The 20047-nt window shown below is 39.4% G+C and overlaps 2 protein-coding genes across 2 annotated transcripts; one reads left to right on the forward strand and one right to left on the reverse strand.

Moving 5' to 3' along the window:
• Positions 1–6121: 6121 nt before the first annotated feature.
• Positions 6122–7066, forward strand: LOC122204594 (olfactory receptor 1G1-like). Its single transcript, XM_042912110.1, has one exon. It carries the CDS (start codon positions 6122–6124, stop codon positions 7064–7066), a length of 945 nt encoding a protein of 314 aa, XP_042768044.1.
• A 1426-nt stretch (positions 7067–8492) lies between these two features.
• Positions 8493–13214, reverse strand: LOC122204595 (olfactory receptor 1N2-like). The gene is made up of 2 exons (XM_042912111.1): positions 12280–13214; positions 8493–8529 (listed from the first exon to the last, which is right to left on the reverse strand). Exons 1-2 carry the CDS (start codon positions 13191–13193, stop codon positions 8493–8495), a joined length of 951 nt encoding a protein of 316 aa, XP_042768045.1. The 5' UTR covers positions 13194–13214.
• Positions 13215–20047: the final 6833 nt, after the last annotated feature.

Genomic DNA, 20047 nt, shown 5'->3' on the forward strand with positions numbered 1-20047 from the left:
GATCAGTTTCTTTATTTGTCTTTCTGTTGCTTCATTGTTAGTGTATAAGAATGCAACTGATTTCTGTACATTGATTTTGTATCCTGCAACTTTGCTGAATTCATGTATCAGTTCTAGCAGACTTTTGGTGGAGTCTATCGGATTTTCCATGTATAATATCATGTCATCTGCAAAAAGTGAAAGCTTGACTTCATCTTTGCCAATTTTGATGGCTTTGATTTCCTTTTGTTGTCTGATTGCAGATGCTAGAACTTCCAACACAATGTTAAACAATAGCGGTGAGAGTGGGCATCCCTGTCATGTTCCTGATCTCAGGGAAAAAGCTCTCAGTTTTTCCCCATTGAGGATGATGTTAGCTGTGGGCTTTTCATAAATGGCTTCGATGATGTTTAAGTATGTTCCTTCTATCCCGACTTTCTCAAGGGTTTTTATTAAGAAAGGTGCTGGATATTGTCAAAGGCCTTTTCTGCATCGATTGACAGGATCATATGGTTCTTATCTTTTATTAATGTGATGTATCACGTTGATTGATTTGCGAATGTTGAACCAGCTCTGCATCCCAGGAATGAATCCCACTTGATCATGGTGAATAATTCTTTTTATATGCTGTTGAATTCGATTTGCTAGTATCTTATTGAGAATTTTTGCATCCATATTCATCAGGGATATTGGCCTGTAGTTCTCTTTTTTTTACTGGGTCTCTGTCTGGTTTAGGAACCAAAGTAATACTGGCTTCATTGAATGAGTCTGGAAGTTTTCCTTCCCTCTCTATTTCTTGGAATAGCTTGAGAAGGATAGGTATTATCTCTGCTTTAAACGTCTGGTAGAACTCTCCTGGGAAGCCATCTGGTCCTGGACTCTTATTTGTTGGGAGATTTTTGATAACCGATTCAATTTCTTCGCTGGTTATGGGTCTGTTCAAGCTTTCTATTTCCTCCTGATTGAGTTTTGGAAGAGTGTGGGTGTTTAGGAATTTGTCCATTTCTTCCAGGTTGTCCAATTTGTTGGCATATAATTTTTCATAGTATTCCCTGATAATTGTTTGTATCTCTGAGGGATTGGTTGTAATAATTCCATTTTCATTCATGATTTTATCTATTTGGGTCATCTCCCTTTTCTTTTTGAGAAGCCTGGCTAGAGGTTTGTCACTTTTGTTAATTTTTTCAAAAAACCAACTCTTGGTTTCATTGATCTGCTCTACAGTTTTTTTTAGATTCTATATTGTTTATTTCTGCTCTGATCTTTATTATTTCTCTTCTTCTGCTGGGTTTAGACTGCCTTTGCTGTTCTGCTTCTATTTCCTTTAGGTGTGCTGTTAGATTTTGTATTTGGGATTTTTCTTGTTTCTTGAGATAGGCCTGGATTGCGATGTATTTTCCTCTCAGGACTGCCTTCGCTGCATCCCAAAGCGTTTGGATTGTTGTATTTTCATTTTCGTTTGTTTCCATATATTTTTTAATTTCTTCTCTAATTGCCTGGTTGACCCATTCATTCTTTAGTAGGGTGTTCTTTAACCTCCATGCTTTTGGAGGTTTTCCAGACTTTTTCCTGTGGTTGATTTCAAGCTTCATAGCATTGTGGTCTGAAAGTATGCATGGTATAATTTCAATTCTTGTATACTTATGAAGGGCTCTTTTGTGACCCAGTATATGATCTATCTTGGAGAATGTTCCATGTGCACTCGAGAAGAAAGTATATTCTGTTGCTTTGGGATGCAGAGTTCTAAATATATCTGTCAAGTCCATCTGATCCAATGTGTCATTCAGGGCCCTTGTTTGTTTATTGACCATGTGTCTAGATGATCTATCCATTTCTGTAAGCGGAGTGTTAAAGTCCCCTGTAATGACCACATTCTTATCAATAAGGTTGCTTATGTTTATGAGTAATTGTTTTATATATTTGGGGGCTCCGGTATTCGGCGCATAGACATTTATAATTGTTAGCTCTTCCTGATGGATAGATCCTGTAATTATTATATAATTCCCTTCTTCATCTCTTGTTACAGCCTTTAATTTAAAGTCTAGTTTGTCTGATATAAGTATGGCTACTCCAGCTTTCTTTTGGCTTCCAGTAGCATGATAAATAGTTCTCCATCCCCTCACTCTCAATCTAAAGGTGTCCTCAGATCTAAAATGAGTCTCTTGTAGACAGCAAATAGATGGGTCTTGTTTTTTTATCCATTCTGATACCCTATGTCTTTTGGTTGGCGCATTTAATCCATTTACATTCGGTGTTATTATAGAAAGATACGGGTTTAGAGTCATTGTGATGTCTGTATGTTTTATGCTTGTAGCGATGTCTCTGGTACTTTGTCTCACAGGATCCCCCTTAGGATCTCTTGTAGGGCTGGTTTAGTGGTGATAAATTCCTTCAGTTTTTGTTTGTTTGGGAAGACCTTTATCTCTCCTTCTATTCTAAATGACAGACTTGCTGGATAAAGGATTCTCAGCTGCATATTTTTCCTGCTCAGCACATTAAAGATCTCGTGCCAATCCTTTCTGGCCTGCCAAGTTTCAAAAGAGAGATCAGTCACGAGTCTTATAGGTCTCCCTTTATATGTGAGGGCACGTTTACCCCTTGCTGCTTTCAGAATTTTCTCTTTATCCTTGTATTTTGCCAGTTTCACTATGATATGTTGTGCAGAAGATCGATTCAAGTTACGTCTGAAGGGAGTTCTCTGTGCCTCTTGGATTTCAATGCCTTTTTCCTTCCCCAGTTCAGGGAAGTTCTTAGCTATTATTTCTTCAAGTACCCCTTCAGCACCTTTCCCTCTCTCTTCCTCCTCTGGGGTACCAATTATGCGTATGTTATTTCTTTTTAGTGTATCACTTAGTTCTCTAATTTTCCCCTCATACTCCTGGATTTTTTTATCTCTCTTTTTCTCAGCTTCCTCTTTTTCCATAACTTTATCTTCTAGTTCACCTATTCTCTCCTCTGCCTCTTCAATCCGAGCCGTGGTCATTTCCATTTTGTTTTGCATTTCGTTGAAAGTGTTTTTCAGCTCCTCCTGACTGTTCCTGAGTCCCTTGATCTCTGTAGCAAGAGATTCTCTGCTGTCCTCTATACTGTTTTCAAGCCCAGCGATTAATTTTATGACTATTATTCTAAATTCACTTTCTGTTATATTATTTAAATCCTTTTTGATCAGTTCATTGGCTGTTGTTATTTCCTGGAGATTCTTCTGAGGGGAATTCTTCCGTTTGGTCATTTTGGATAGTCCCTGGAGTGGTGCGGACCTGCAGGGCACTTCCCCTGTGCTGTGGTGTATAACTGGAGTTGGTGGGCAGGGCAGCAGTCAGCCCTGATGTCTGCCCCCAGCCCACCACTGGGGCCACAGTCAGACTGGTGTGTGCCTTCTCTTCCCCTCTCCTAGGGGTGGGATTCACTGTGGGGTGGCGTGGCCCGTCTGGGCTACTTGTACACTGCCAGGCTTGTGGTGCTGTGGATCTGGCATATTAGCTGGGGTGGGTAGGCAAGGTGCACAGGGGCAGGAGGGGCAGGCTTAGCTCACTTCTCCTTAGGTGATCCACCTCAGGAGGGAACCTGTGGCAGCGGTAGGGAGTCAGACCCGCTGCCGGAGGTGTGGCTCCGCAGAAGCACAGCGTTGGGTATTTGTGCGGAGCAAGCAAGTTCCCTGGCAGGAACTGGTTCCCTTTGGGATTTTGGCTGGGGGATGGGCGAGGGAGATGGCGCTGGCGAGCACCTTTGTTCCCTGCCAAATAGCTCTGTTGTCTCCGGACTCAGCAACTCTCCCTCCCTTTGTCCTCCGGCCCTCCCGCTTTCTGAGCAGAGCTGTTAACTTATGACCTCCCAGATGCTAAGTCGCGCTTGCTGTCGGAACACACTCCGACTGTCCCCTCCGCTTTTGCAAGCCAGACTCAGGGGCTCTGCTTGGCCGGCAGGCTGCCCCTCCACCCTGGCTCCCTCCCGCCAGTCCGTGTAGCGCGCACCACCTCTCTGCCCTTCCTACCCTCTTCCGTGGGCCTCTCGTCTGCACTTGGCTCTGGAGAATCCATCCTGCTAGTCTTCTGGCGGTTTTCTGGGTTATTTAGGCAGGTGTAGGTGGAATGTAAGTGATCAGCAGGACGCGCGGTGAGCCCAGCGTCCTCTTACGCCGCCATCTTCCTCTCCGCCCATTACCCATTTAATGCCCATCACCCACCTCCCCTCCAGCAACCCTCAGTTTGCTCTCTGTATTGAGTCTCTTATGGTTTGGCCCCCCCTCCCCGTTTTTACGTTATTTTCCCTTCTCTTTCCCTATGTTCATCTGTTGTGTTTCTCAAATTCCACATATGAGTGAAATTATATGATATCTGTCTTTCTCTAACTTATTTTACTAAGCATAATACCCTATAGCTCCATCCATGTTGTTGCAAATGGCAAGATTTCATTCTTTTTGATCGTCTAGTAGTATTCCATTGTATATACACATACCACATCTTCTGGATCCATTGATCAGTCGAGGGACATTTTGGGCTCTTTCCATATTTTGGCTATTATTGATAGCACTGCTACAAACATTGGGGTGCATGTGCCCCTTTGAATCAGCAGTTTTGTATTCTTTGGATACATTCCTGGCAGTGTAATTGCTGGGTTGTAGTGTAGTTTTATTTTAAATTTTTTGAGGAAACTCCATATTGTTTTCTAGAGTGGCCACACCAGTTTGCATTCCCACCAGCAGTGCAAAAGGATTCCCCTTTCTCCACATCCTCATCAACATCTGTCCTTTCCTGAGTTGTTAATTTTAGCCATTCTGACAGGTGCAAGGTGGTATCTCGTTGTGGTTTTGATTTGTATTTCCCCGATGATGAGTGATGTAGAGCATCTTTTCACGTGTCTGTTAGCCATCTGAATGTCTTCTTTGGAAAAGGGTCTATTCATGTCTTCTGCCCATTTCTTAAGTGGATTATTTGGTTTTTGAGTGTTGAGTTTGGTAAGTTCTTTTTTTTTTCCAGTGAAGCAATGATATTTTTATTTTTATTATTTATTTTTATTCTTATTATTTTTAAATTTAAATTCAAGTTACTTAAATACAGTGTAGTCTTGGCTTCAGAAATAGTACCCAGTGATTCATCTCTTACATATGATAGCCAGTGCACCTTCCCAAAAGTGCCCTCCTTAATATCCATCACCCGTTTGACCCATCCCTTCACCCACCTGCCCTCAATTTGTTCTCTGTATTTAAGAGTCTCTTAGTTCTTTATAGATTTTGGATGTTGACCCTTTATCGGATATGTCATTTGCAAATGTCTTCTCCCATTCTGTTGGTTGCCTTTTAGCTTTGTTGTTTTCCTTCACTGTGCAGAAGCTTTTTATCCTGATGAGGATAGTTCATTTTTGCTTTTTTTTTCCCTTGCCTCTGGAGACATGTCAAGGAAGAAGTTGCTGTGGCCGAGATCAAAGAGGCTGCTACCTGTTTTCTCCCATAGGATTTTGATGGTTTCCTCTCTCATATTTAGGTCTTTCATCCATTTTGAATTAACTTTTGTGTATGGTGTAAATAAGTGGTCCAATTTCATTCTTCTGCATGTCACTGTCCAGTTTTTCCAACATCATCTGCTGAAAAGACTGCCTTTTTCCCATTGGATACTCTTTACTGCTTTGTCAAATATTAGTTGGCCAGATATTCGTGGATCCATTCTGGGTTCTCTGTCCTACTCCATTGATCTGTGTGTGTGTGTGTGTGTGTGTGTGTGTGTGTGTGTGTGTATGCCAGTACCATACTGTCTTTGATGATTACAGCTTTGTAATACAGCTTAAAGTCTGGAATTGTGATGCCTCCAGCTTTGGTTTTCTTTTTTGACATTGTTTTGTCTACTTATGGTCTTTTGGGTTCCATACAAATTTTAGGACTGCTTTGATCACAGACTCTAAAGTCAGAATTACCAGATTTAAACTTTAAACCTCCATCTTTTTCTAGGTGACTCAATTTCTTAATCAATAAAATGGGCCTAACCATGACTTTCTCATAGAGCTCTTTTGGATCTCAGTGAGATACTGCACGTCTATTAATATTCTGATTCCATCTTTATTTATGTCTTTGTTTCCACCTAGACAATCTCAGGGCAGGAAAAGTTTCTGAAGTGTCATCCTCCATTTTCTCCTTAGTTACACCAACAACATGAAACCAGGAAACCACACATTGAGTGCTTCTGAATTCCTCCTCCTGGGCTTGTGTGAGCAGCAGGAACAGCAGCCTCTCGTCTTTGGCATTTTCCTGAGCATGTACCTGCTCACTGTGCTGGGGAACACTGTCATCATATTGGCCATTGTCTCTGATCCACACCTCCACACCCCCATGTACTTCTTCCTGGCCAACTTCTCCCTCACTGATCTGTGTTTAGCATCTACCACAGTCCCCAGGATGCTGGTGAACATCCAGGCCCATAGGAATACCATCACCTATGCTGGATGCCTATCTCAGATCTACTTCTTCCTATGGTTCATCGGTCTAGATGTTTTCCTCCTGGCAGTGATGGCATATGACCGGCTTGTGGCTATCTGTCATCCCCTTCGCTACACCTTGGTCATGACTCCCAGATATTGTACTGGTCTGTTGGTCATGTCCCTAACCCTCACTCAGTCATACTCTCTGACCCACACCAGTCTCCTGACTCAGTTATCCTTCTGCACTGACAACATCATTCCCCACTTCTTTTGTGAACTTCTCCCCCTGATGAAGCTCTCTTGTTCCAATACTTACGCCAACCAGTGTGTGCTGATGTACTGGGGAGGGGCATTGACCATCTTGATCCCCTTGCTAATTATCATCTCTTATGTCCGCATTGTGGCTGCTATTGTGAGAGTCCCATCAGCTAGTGGGAAGTGGAAGGCCTTCTCCACCTGTGGCTCTCACCTCTCAGCAGTTTGCTTGTTCTATGTGTCTGCTATTGGGGTGTACTTCATTCCCTCCTCTGCTGATTCAGCCAGCAAGGACAGGGTTGCAGCAGTGATGTATGCTGTGGTGACCCCCATGCTGAACCCATTCATCTATAGCCTGAGAAACAAAGACATGAAGAGTGCCTTGGGGAGACTCCTGAGCGGAAGGGCACTGCAATCTCCATGAGGCCAAGGATGTCATTCTGGGAATGCAGGGGAGATCAACTTAGAGAGTTATCCAAATCCTGCATCGGCCTCTTGCTAATTTTTCAACCTATGGCAAATTAAGTAACCTCAGTGAGCCACAGTTTGCCTGCTCATAAAAGGAGGTAATTAAATATTCTCTATCATGTTAACTACACTAAAATAAAAAATAATTTAAAATATATTCTCTATCATGCAGTGTTTCTGGAAGAATTAGGAGAAAAATATGTAAATTTTCTCATTCTGGGTCTTATGCTTAGATTTTTATTACTTTTAATAATATTCAACATATTCCCTTGAGGTAAATATTTGCATTTTACAGAAAAGAAAACAAAGGCTCAAAAACAGTGTGTGTGTGTGTGTGGGGGGGGGGGTTAAGTTAAATTACTTATCTGAAGTTACACAGCTAATATATGGCAGAGCCAGAATTTGAACCCAGATATCTGATTCCAAAATGCATACCTTAATGGTTACATGATGGCTAAATGGACATGAAATCCACATATTTCTCTCAATTACTAGTTTGCTTTCTTTTCTTGCTTCCCTCACATCATTCACATACACAGTTCCAATCAACAACTTCTCTCTATACTAGCAAATGACTTGAGGTTGGGGCAAGGCAAATCAGAAACTAGGATGGAAGAATGAACACTCTCAGAGATCCTGATACTTCGCCAAGGGAGCACACCCCCTGCTGGAGCATAAGTCTCTAGTTAGATATTCTGAAATAATCTATGAATAAAGCCACATGATCAGAGAGAAGGGTACTTGGACCACATTATGTGGGGCTGTCACCGAGTTTCTTTTATGGGGCCATTATTCTTCTGCACAGTGCCAACAATCTATGTTCAGATCTATTTTAAAATATATCAGTTTTATTATTGTATCTCCCTTAGGGATGCTGCTAAGGATTTATCCTCACAAGGGGATAAAGATTTTTCAATAATCCACAGGATAAATTTTGGAAACTTCAATACATTCAATCCATTTCTTCCATGCATAATTGGAACTCTGAGATCCCACTGACAAACTCAGATTTTTAAAATAATTTTTAAGTGAAAATAAGACTTACACTAGAATCAGAAATACCTGGTTTATGTATCAGTTCCACTATTCACTGCTTGTATGTCTTCTAGATAGTTACCAACGCCCCTCTGTCTCAGTTTCCAAACATAAACAAGTGAGTAGTAATAGTAACTATAGTAACTATCATCTAAGGCTGTTGTGAGAAATCAAAAAGATAACACATGTAAACTGCTTAGCACAGTGCTTGACACATATGCTACAATCTTCAAGTTCTGCTTAAAACACAGCTCAAATGCAATTTTCTCTTCTCCCTCTGGATAGGTGAATCTAGAGGACTTCACTGAGGACGTAACATTTGTGATGGGTCTTAAAGTATGGGTATGTCATTGCAAAATAGAAAAGAGAAGTTTTTCAAGGCAGGAGGAACAGAATACAGAAAGGTATAAATTTATGTAAAGAAAGGAAAATGAGAAGCTATAGCTCTGTAGGTGAGTTGAGATGGGGATGTAATGTTCCCAATCTTGGGATGTCCAATCATTTCCTGATGTAGTCAACTTTACAATGTATGCAGACTGGGTACTGCCACCTAAAATGGTCTCTGGCCATTAGTTCATTGGTCCGTGTATGCTTATGATTCAACTGATCTTCAAACACTAGAAGGCAAGAAGGATGGTGACATCAATATCTGGCTAGACTTCAGGTAGCAGGAAAAGTCAGGGATTTGCTGCTGGTATTGTAACCCTAGTTGGCATCACTAGAATGCATGGGTAGTAGCAGAGAATTGCAGGAGCATACCTCATTTAAGGAGAAGGTGGTCCAGAGCCATGAGATAGCCTTATTACTGAGACATATCTCCAATATCTTTTTAAAGCTGGAGGCTATTTTTCCTGTACCAGAAATTCACTCACTACGACTAGCTGCCAATCTCCTGAAGTTGCCTCACCCAGTTGATGGGTTGCTGACTACAGACACATTAGTGAGCCTACCCAAAACCACTAAAAGTATTAGCCAGCTGAGCCAAATCTGAAGTGTTAACCCAAAGAAATGTAAACAAAGTAAATGGTTGTTGCTCTAAACACTAAGTCTGGGGAGCCTTTGTTACGTAGCACTTGGTAATTGATAAAGCTCTGCTTGAGGAAGATGATATACAAGATGGAAGTTGCTTTCTTTAGAATGTCTGCCTCCCTCATTTTCTCTAGACTAATAACTTGGAACAGATTTCAGCACAGCCCCAACATGAAATAACAGTCCCGGTTACAGGAACATTTACTTGATTCATCAAAAGGGGAGTAGGATTTAGCAACACATACCACTCATAAGTGGAGGGATACAAATCGCTGGACAAGAAAGTTATGAAACATTTTCCTGGGAGGGGTCAAAGTGCACAATGCATGAGCACTCTCCTATGACCCAAAAGACAGGAACACCTCGAACAAGTTCTCACAGGCTGTTGGGATCATTGATAGGCTTGGACATGATGGCACTTACAGCAAATGGAATGTAGATGCTAGTACACCTTGTTAAAGTACTGAAGGAGAGGTCCGAATCTCAAAGATATGGCCATGTTAGAATGTATTTATAAGACCAGAGAACACACCAGGCAACTATGTGCCCAAGACAGGACAGGAGATACTCCTTTCACTAAAGCAAGAAAGAACACACTAGTGAGGAGGACAACAGAATCACTGAGAAGTTGATTGGGGGCTCTTTCTCTTGGGACAGAATGAATAGAAAATGCTAACATGGAGCTTGGCTCCCTGGTATCAACAGGTCCAGGTGGCAGCACTTAACCATAAGAAGTAATATGAATGAAAATACCAAATATCAAAATCCATGGAAGGCCAGATCTCCTATAGGGATTTGTTGAAGTAGCTAATAAATGGCTCTGTTTTTAGGGCTGAAGTAGAGGGGAAGCCAAAGAGGGTATTGCTTAAATTATAAATAAATAAATAAATAAATAAATAAATAAATAAATAAATAAATAAATAAAATAAAACTATGTAGACACTGATGGTAGCTTTTACAATAAAGAATCATAGTCCCTCACCCAGTTATAAGACTTAAGACAGGGTGCAAGGGAGGGTCCAGCAGCAAGCCATCACACACGGGAAATGCTCTATTTGGGATTAGGGGCAAGCAGGTCCAGAAAGCACAAGCAAACAGGGATGGTCAGCACAGATCCCCATGTTCTCCACCTTTTTTTCAGTTTCTTTTCACTCCACACACATCATTAGTCACTGGGGTGGAAAACACTTGAACCTGGTTCATGGACAAAATCATAATACATTGTAATGAGCTGAAAATGGATGGATGTATACTGCCTGGAATGTACACTGTCACAGACAACCCCACCCAGGAGTGACTCTAAGGAAGGGAGGCAAGGAAAAATCCAGTGGGCACAGCATCCACTTGCTTATCATTTTTGCACAAGAATAGAAGCCAAAGATAAGAATATAAACAGCCTCTTTGGAAGTGATGAATCCCTTACTCTGATAATATTGTTAGTATAATTTAAAATCACGTGTCAAAGTAAACTAAACATTATTCAGAGATAGAACTATACATAGTACGTAGCAGGTCCAGAAGGACTTTTATGGAAAGGTAGCAAATTACAGCAAAGAATAAAAAAAATGAATAAGGTATACAAGGATTCAACCAGGGATAAGTATTCAGGAACTTCTTGCTGCTGTCAATATGCTCGATACCCCAATGATTTTTACCTTGATAGGGTAAATAATGAACTAAGTATTTTTATACCTTATTTTATCTGTCCTTTTGCTGCCATGAAGGATGTTCCACAATGGTATTCGCAAATTCGGTTGCACTAGGATCACCTGTTTTGTTTTGTTTTGTGTCGTGTTGTTTTGTTTTTACAAAAAATATGAGGGTCCCTTCTCTAGAGAGTTCTAAAGCTCCAGGAAATACTAATTTGCAGCTAGAATTCAAAAGCACTGACAATGACAGAAAGCTACAAAGAGTAGAAGTGAGCAAGAGATGTTATGGAAACAGAACTGGGAAAGAAAAGTCAAGACCCATATTTAGAGAGACCACTACGAAACATTACCAAGGTTGGGCTGGCTTGGTTCCAACAACTTGCATGACCTCTATTCTAAATAGCCTATCCCTGTAGAATCTTCACTTTTCTTTCTCCACCAGTTCAAGTGAGCTCACACATTAAGGCTCAATAAAATGTCATATGATGGGTAAAACTACCTGACCACCATTGTGCAGATTATTTTTCTTCCTTCTGTGGTCCAACATTTGTCATGGCAGCTATCACCATCTTATTTGATTAACGCTAACTTGAACACATGACTCTACCATGTATAGACAATATGGACAATATCTTATTTATTTTTACATTTTACCAATAGTGCATAGCACAGTACCTGGCACATGGTAGGTATCAACATATACATTCTAGCTTAATGTGACCATGTTTCTTGCCACAACCATTAGCATTGAAATCAGGATACGAAAGCATGCAACAGTTTGGACTCCAGAGTCAGACTAGAAATAAATTTCAATCCTTCTTTCCCCACTTACTAGCTATAGTCTCAATCTGTAAAAGGTGATAATTATAGTATTTAACCCAAGATCTTTACAATTGGAGAACTAAATGGCATAATACATTTAGAGAGTTAAGAACATGGAATAAAATAGATATTAAGCTTTATGGAGAAATCATGATGACTGGACCTGTGTTACAGTTAATTGCATATATGTGCAACTACATACCATATGGAATTCTCTAAGATGAATTCCATAAAGGCATGGAATCAGTACCTCCTCTCCCTCACACAGTATCTGGCAAATGGGAGATTAATGAATTTGGTTGAATTGTAGGTTAAAAAAAGATTCACACCTTAGAATGACAGCAAACAAAAGAAGTTCTAATTGACCTTGCCCCTGTGTGGCTTAGCATCACCCTACACAAACACCAGGGAAATATTCACATTTATAGGACAGGACAACTTCTTTATGAAATACACCAACCACATACATTGTTAGATCTAAAGCTTAAGAGAATGATTCTGGGTCATTTTTTTAAAACCTAAGCAAATATGATAAGGGATGATATTTCTTCATAAACACATGGGTTCTCCAGGGCGTAACTTCAAAATATGAATATAGGATCAAATTCTCTGAGAAGAGAATGTATGAATTCCAAAAATCTTACTGAGTGCAGTCTTCATATCATTGTTCCTGAGGCTGTATATGAAGGGGTTCAACATAGGAGTCACAACAGTGTAAAATACAGCTGCAATCCTGTCCTTAACCCCAGAGTGTGATGAAGGGGGAAACAGATAGACACCAATAGCTGTGCCGTAAAACAAGAAGACAATGGTGAGATGGGAGCCACAAGTGGAGAAGGCCTTCTGCCTGCCAGGGGCAGATGAGACTCCAAGGATGGTGGAGATGATGTATGCATATGACAAAATGATCAGGGAGAGAGGACCAGTGAGTATCATGGAGCCCACAGTGAACAGGGCTACCTGGTTGGTGCTGGTGTCTGAGCATGACAGCTGCAGCAGAGGGACCACATCACAGAAGAAGTGATGGATGCTGTTGCCTGCACAGAAAGAAAGTCTAGCCATAAGCAAGGTATGTAGGAGGGCAGCAAGGTTGGTGAGGACCCAGCATGCTGCCAGAAGGACCACACAGACAAGAGGACTCATGAGCTTGGAGTAGTGAAGAGGCCTGCAGATGGCCACATAGCGGTCATAGGCCATCACCCCCAAGAGGAAGTCATCCAGTGCTCCAAACGTCATGAAGAAATGCATCTGGGCCAAACACCCTTCATACGGTATGGTGTGACTATGTGTCTGGATGTTCACCAACATCTTGGGGACTGTAGTGGAAGAAAAGCAGGCATCAGCAAAAGAGAGGTTGGCCAGGAAGAAATACATGGGGGTGTGGAGGTGTGAGTCAAAGCCAATGGCCAGGATGATGAGCAGGTTTCCCACGACAGTGACCAGGTACATGCCCATGAAGATGCCAAATAGGAGAGGCTGCTGCTCTGGCCTCTTGGAAAGACCCAACAGAAGAAACTCAGTGACACTGGACTGGTTGATTCTGTCCATGCCACTACTCTTCCTGGAGGAAGAGAAAAGATAAGTCAAAAAGTGTTAAAAAAAAAAAAAGTTGGTGCTTCTATCCTTCTCTAAAAGAAACACCCTCACCCAATTCACATATGTCTTTACTCCAAGTTCCTGGACCTTCCCTCCAAGGTCTGCACATCATTCCTTACTCCTCAATCCACCCAAGAAAGGAGGGCAAGCAGGCAGAGAGATTAAAATGCAAAAGAAAGGTGGAAGATGAGTTTCAGGATACTTCCATCAATGCTACATGTTCACTAAGATCCAAATACCCTGGCTTCCATGGCCTAAGCCCATCTAATTTGCAAGCAGTAAGAGCTGACACTTTGAACTGTAAGCACTACACAATGTGGCATCTAATTGAAAACCCATACATTTTATTACATATACTTCACAAATGAGTTTTTGAAATTCAGTGAAATTAACTCACTTGCATAATATCACAAAGAAGGTAGTAAATACAGCATGGGGGGCCTGAAGCCATTTCTGGTGCCCTTAAACACCCTGAATCAAGGCTACCTTTACTTAAACTCTTCCTCTGCAGGAGGCAGACATAGGGGACTCTCTCTAAGGGAGAAGTTTCTACTGCCCATCTCAGGACTGGCAGAAACAGGAGGCAGGGGCTCCACCTGGGATCTTTTGTGTATCTCAGAGGGAAAAACATAACTGCCTTTTTTTTGGAGCACTCACCTCATTTATCTAGCTCAGACAGAATTCACCATCAGAGACAAAACTCCCTGCACCTGTGTTCTCCCTTTTGGTGTCACAGGACCTTGATTTAGGCATGCAGGCTCTTCTTAGCCATAGCAAATGATAAATCCGAGGCCCCAGGGCTGTTGGGTATGTTGGGCCAGCCAGAGAGCAGCAACCTAGACTACAGCAGTGGAGGTGGGATGAGCCTTGTGCACGCTGTCACAGAAGTATTTCTAGGTTCTGGGTCCCAGGAGTAGGATTTTCCAGGCTGATCCCCAGGGACAAATATGAAGTAATTGCTCTACCTTCATGCTTCATCTCCCTAGGCCAACACTCACCAAGGAGTGTGGGCAAAGGGAATGCACAGCACATAGATGGTTTTGCATGTGATAAGTTTTGTCCCCAGGGATATGTGTGGATCCCTATTCTTCATGCACATATACCCACAGAAAATAACAATGACAAATCCCAGAAAAAGAGGAAATTTTAATTTCCAGAGTTACCATACCACAATATTCAAAATATCCGGTTTTTAGCAAAAAGGTTCAGGCATGCAAAGAAACAAAGATGTATTGCTGATTCAAGGGAAGACAGAAATGAACAGAAACTGTCCCTCAGTTAAGTGCAGACTTTGGAGTTTCTAGACAAAGATTTTAAATCAACTGCCTTTAAAGAAATATACTCAAAGAGCTAAAGGGATGCAGGAAGCAATATCTCAACAAATAGAGAATGTCTAAAGAATGATGAAAGTTTAAAAAGAAACCAAACAGAAATGATAAAGCTGGAAAGCACAGGAATCAAAGTGATCAATTTATGAGAGGGGTTCAAGATCAGAGTAAAGCAAGCAGAAGAAAGAATCAGCAAACTTGAAGATAGATCACATGAAATCATCCAGTCTGAGGATCAGAAAGAGAAAAGAGTGAAAAATAAATAAGCAGACCCTAAAAGACCTATAAGACACCAGCAAGCATGCTGACATATGAATATTGGGAGTTCAAGGACAGAAGACAGAGAAAAAGGAATAAAGAATATTTCAAGAAATAAAGTTCAAAAACATCCCAGACATGATAAAAGTCATAAATCTACACATCTAAGAAGTTCAATAATCTTCAGTTGGATAAACTCAGAGAAAGCCACATTGAGACACATTATAATCAAACTGTTGAAATACAAAGACAAAGAGAAAATCTTAAAAGTGGAAAGAGAGAAGCTAACCAGTATGTAAAATCAATCCTTGATAAAATTAACAGTTGATTTCTCATCAGAAACCATGGAGACCAGAAAGCACTGAGATAATACATCTAAAGTGCTGAAAGAAAAAATTATCAACGAAGACTTCTATATCTGGCAAAAAAAAGTGAAGGAGAAAATTAAATATTTTCAAATAAAAAAAATAAGGAATTTGTTCAGATAGAACTTCCCTATATGAAATGCTAAAAGGAGTCCTCCAGGCTGAAATAAAATGATCAAGAAAAACATCATATGATTTCACTCATATATGGAACTTAAGACACAAAACAAATGATCATAGGGGGGAAAGGTGGGGAAGGGATGGTTTAAATAGGTGACAAGTACTGGATTTTGTATGGAAGTGTTGAATCACTAAATTGTACAACTGAAGCTAATATTACATTATATGTTTACTATTTGGAATTTAAATAAAAACAAAATGAAAATAAAAATTTAAATGACTCAAAAAATAAAATAAAATAAAATAATACCAAAAAAATAAAGAGTAATTAGAAAAGAAAGATAGAAAGATAGAATGAATGGATGAACAAATGAAAGAAAGAAAGAAAGAAAGAAAGAAAGAAAGAAAGAAAGAAAAAAAGAAAGAAAGAAAAAGAAAGAGGAAGGAAGGAAGGAAAAAAGAAAGGAAGAGATATTTTCCAAAGAAAACATCCAAATGGCCAATTAACACAGGAAAAGATGCTCATTAGTCATTAGGAAAAGGCAGATCAGAAGGAAGGAAGGAGAGGAGAAAGGGAGGAAGGGGGAAGAAGAAAGGAAAAAAGAAAGATCCTAGATGGTAACTCACCACCATATAAAGACATAAAGGCCACTGGTAAACGCAACTACATAGGTAAATATAAAAGCAAGTATTCTTGAACTTTTTTGCAACTCTTCTTTTAGTTTGCTATATGGTTGAAAAACAGATTCATACAACAATAACTATAAATCTATGTCAATGGGCACATGATGTATAAAGATGTCATTTGTGAAGATAACAATATAAAGGGGGAGGGATAAAGATATATAAGACCAGAATTTTTGTATGCTATTGATACCAATTCAAACTAGATTGAGTTTAAGATGATAATTGTAATCTTCAAGGTAACTACTGAGAAAATGATTGATATATACAGAAAAAAGAAATTAAAGGAAAATCAAAAAGATAACACTAAAAAAATTAAACACAAAGAAAGGCAGTAATGGAAATTTTAGGAATAAAAAACTATATAAAGCATATACAAACCAAACTGTAAAATGGTAGAAGTGAGTTCTTCCTTACCAGTAACTATTATAAGTGTAAATGGATTACAATCTTGAATTAAAAGGTAGAGGCTGGCAATTTAGACTTAAAATAAAGCATGATCCATCTGTATACTGTCTATGAAACTAACTTTAAATCCAATGACACAAGGGAAAATAAAAGAATGGAAATAGATATTCCATACAAACAGTAGCCAAGCAAAATTTGACAGAACTACAAGACAAACTACCCCAATTAAAAAATGGCCAAAAGACTTGAATAGATATTTTGCAAAGAAGACATTCAAATGGCCAATTAACACATGAAAAGATGCTCAACATCATTAGTGTTTAGAAAAACGCAGATCAGAAACCACTATGAAAATACAAATCAAAATCATCATTTCATAACCACTAAGATGGCCATAATTTTTTTTTTAATGGAAGGTGACAAGTGTTGAAAGGGACGTGGAGAAACTGGGACCCTTGTATATTGCTGGTGGGATGCAACTGGAGTGGTCACTGCGGAAAATAGTTTGGTTCTTCCTCAATGACTTAAACAGAGAATTACCATATGATCTATCAGTTCCACTTCTAGGTATATATCCAAAATAATTTAAAACAGATAATAGAACAAATATTTGTACAAAAATGTAGCAACTCCATTCACAGTGGTCATACTGTGGAAATAATTTCAATGTCCACCAACAGATAAATAGATAAACAAAATGTAGTATATATGTACAGTGGAATATTATATGGCCACATAAGGGAATGAAGTACTGATTCATGCTATACAACATAGATGAACCTTGAAAATATCATGCCTGGTGAAAGAAGGCAGACACAGAAGGCCACATATCGTATGATTCTGCTTATATTAAATATCCTGAATAAGCAAATCTATGGTGATGGAAGAAGATTAATGGTTGTCATAGACTGTGGAGAGGAGGGAATGGGGAATGACTTCTTAATGAGCACATGGTTTCTGTTTGGGGGGGTGAAAAAGTTCTGGGACCAGACAGTCATGATGGCTGCACAACATAATGAATGTACATAACATCACTAAATGGTATACTTTAAAATAATAAAAATGGTAACCATTTTATGTGTATATTTCAGCTATAAGTAAAATAAAACGAAGAGGAAATACTAAAATGTACATAGATATCTGCTCATTTGAACATAAAGAACTACAAGAATAATAAATCAGAAATAAATGAGTTTGAAATTGACTTCCCACCCCATTCTTTTCAGTAGGTTCCCTAATCTCTTGACTCAATGATGACTGAGGAACCTCTCCTAACCTTCCTACTCTTTCCTTGTCCATCAGGCTTTTAGTTACAAATCAGAGAAGCTGATTCTAGCAGATGTGGGCATTTCTTCAAATATAGAAAGTATCTAAAGATGATGGGTCTAAACCTCTGGGACACAGCAAAGGCAGTCATAAGAGGGAAGCATATAGCAATCCAGGCCTTCCTAAAGAAGGAAGAAAGGTCTCAGATACACAACATAACATTATACCTCAAAGAGCTGGAAAAAGAACAGCAAATAAAATCCCAAACCAGCAGAAGACAGAAAATAATAACAATTAGAGCATAAATCAATGCTATCAAAACCAAACCAAACCAAACAAAACAAAAAAACAGAATAGGTCAACGAAACTAGGAGCTGGTTTTTAAAAAAATTAACAAAATTGATAAACACCTACCCAGTTTGATCAACAAGAAAAAGGAAAGGACCCAAAGAAATAAAATCAAGAATGAAAGAGGAGAGATCACAACCAACACTGCAGAAATACAAACAATAATAAGAGAATATTATGAGCAGTTATATGCCAATAAAATGGGCAATATGGATGAAATGGACAAATTCCTAGAAACATATACACTACCAAAACTGAAACAGGAAGAAATAGAAAATTTGAACAGACCCATAACCAGTAAAGAAATCAAATTAGTAATCAGAAATCTCCCAAAAAAACAGAAGTCCAGGGGCAGATAACTTTACAAGGGAATTCTACTACACATTTAAAGGAAGAGTTAACACCTATTCTTTTGAAGCTGTTCCAAAATATAGATATGGAAGGAAAACTTCCAAACTCTTTCTATGAAGCCAATGTTATCTTGATTCCAAAACAAGACAAAGACCCCACTTAAAAGGAAAACTATAAACCAATTTCCCTGATGAACATGTATGCAAAAATCCTCAACAAGATACTAGCCAACCAGATCCAACAATACATTAAAAAAATTATTCACCACGACCAAGTGGGATTTATATCTAGGATGCAGGGCTGGTTCAATATCCACAAAACAATCCATGTGATTTCATCACATCAGTAAAAGAAAGGACAAGAACCACATGATCCTCTCAATAGACGCAGAGAAAGCATTTGACAAAATACAGCATCTTTCTTGATAGAACCCTCAAGAAGGTAGGGATAGAAGGATCATATCTCAAGATCATAAAAGCATATATGAAAGACCCACTGCTAATATCATTCTCAATGGGGAAAAACTGAGAGCTTTACCCCTAAGGTCAGGAACATGACAGGGATGTCCACTCTCACCACTGCTACTCAACATAGTATCGGAAGTCCTCAGCAATCAGACAACACAAATAAAAGGCATCCAAATCAGCCAGGAGGAAGTCAAACTTTCACTCTTCACAGATGACATGATACTCTATACGGAAAACCCAAAAGATTCCAGCAAAAAACTGTTAGAACTGATACATGAATATGACAAATATCATATGACTTCACTTATATGAAGAAATCAAGATACAAAACAGATGAACATAAGGGAAGCAAAAATAATATAAAAACAGGGAGGGGGACAAGACATAAAAGACTCTTAAATATAGAGAAAAAACAGCGTTTCTGGAGGGGTTGTGGGAGGGGGATGGTCTACAAGGGGCATTAAGGAATCTACTCCTGAAATCATTGTTGTACCATATCTAACTAACTTGGATGTAAATTAAACAAATAAATTTCAAAAAAAAAGATGATGCATCTAAATTCAATGTGCTATCCTGAATTGGATCCTAGAACAAAAAAAGGGCATTAATGGAAAAACTGGTAAATTTATCAATGTTAATGTCTTAGTTGTGCTGATGTACCATGGATGTGTAAGACATTAACAACAGGAGAAACTGGGAAAAGCACATAGGAAGTCTCTGTACTACTTCTGTAACTTTTCTGGTATCTAAGATTATTCTGCAATAAAATGTTTACTAAAAATAACAAATTAATGAGTTTGGTTAGCTACAATGGGTGGGTGGGAATGAGGTGGGAAAGTTGAGAAGATGAGCACACCTATTTGTATAGTTTTTACTGTGTTATCTTTCAATTTCTCAAATAAATAAGCAGGAATGAACAAAGCAAAGCGGAGTGAAAATAAAACAATCTAACATTTCAAATGACATGATCAGACAGAAAGGGAAAATCAAATAACTCAGGTAATTCTAGATACAAGCCCATTGGGTGGTTGCTCATGAATGAGCCATCATTTTTAAAGACAGGGAGGGAGGGAGGGAGGGAGGGAGGGAGGGAGAGAGAGAGAGAGAGAGAGAGAGAGAGAGAGAGAGAGAGAGAGAGAGAGAGAGAGAAACAACAGCCATTGTATGGTGTATGAGGTCTGCATTCCCAAGAACAGTCAGGATATCTCACC

The sequence above is a fragment of the Panthera leo genome, chromosome D4 (genome assembly GCF_018350215.1).
Source record: "Panthera leo isolate Ple1 chromosome D4, P.leo_Ple1_pat1.1, whole genome shotgun sequence".
Classification (NCBI taxonomy): Eukaryota; Metazoa; Chordata; class Mammalia; order Carnivora; family Felidae; genus Panthera; species Panthera leo.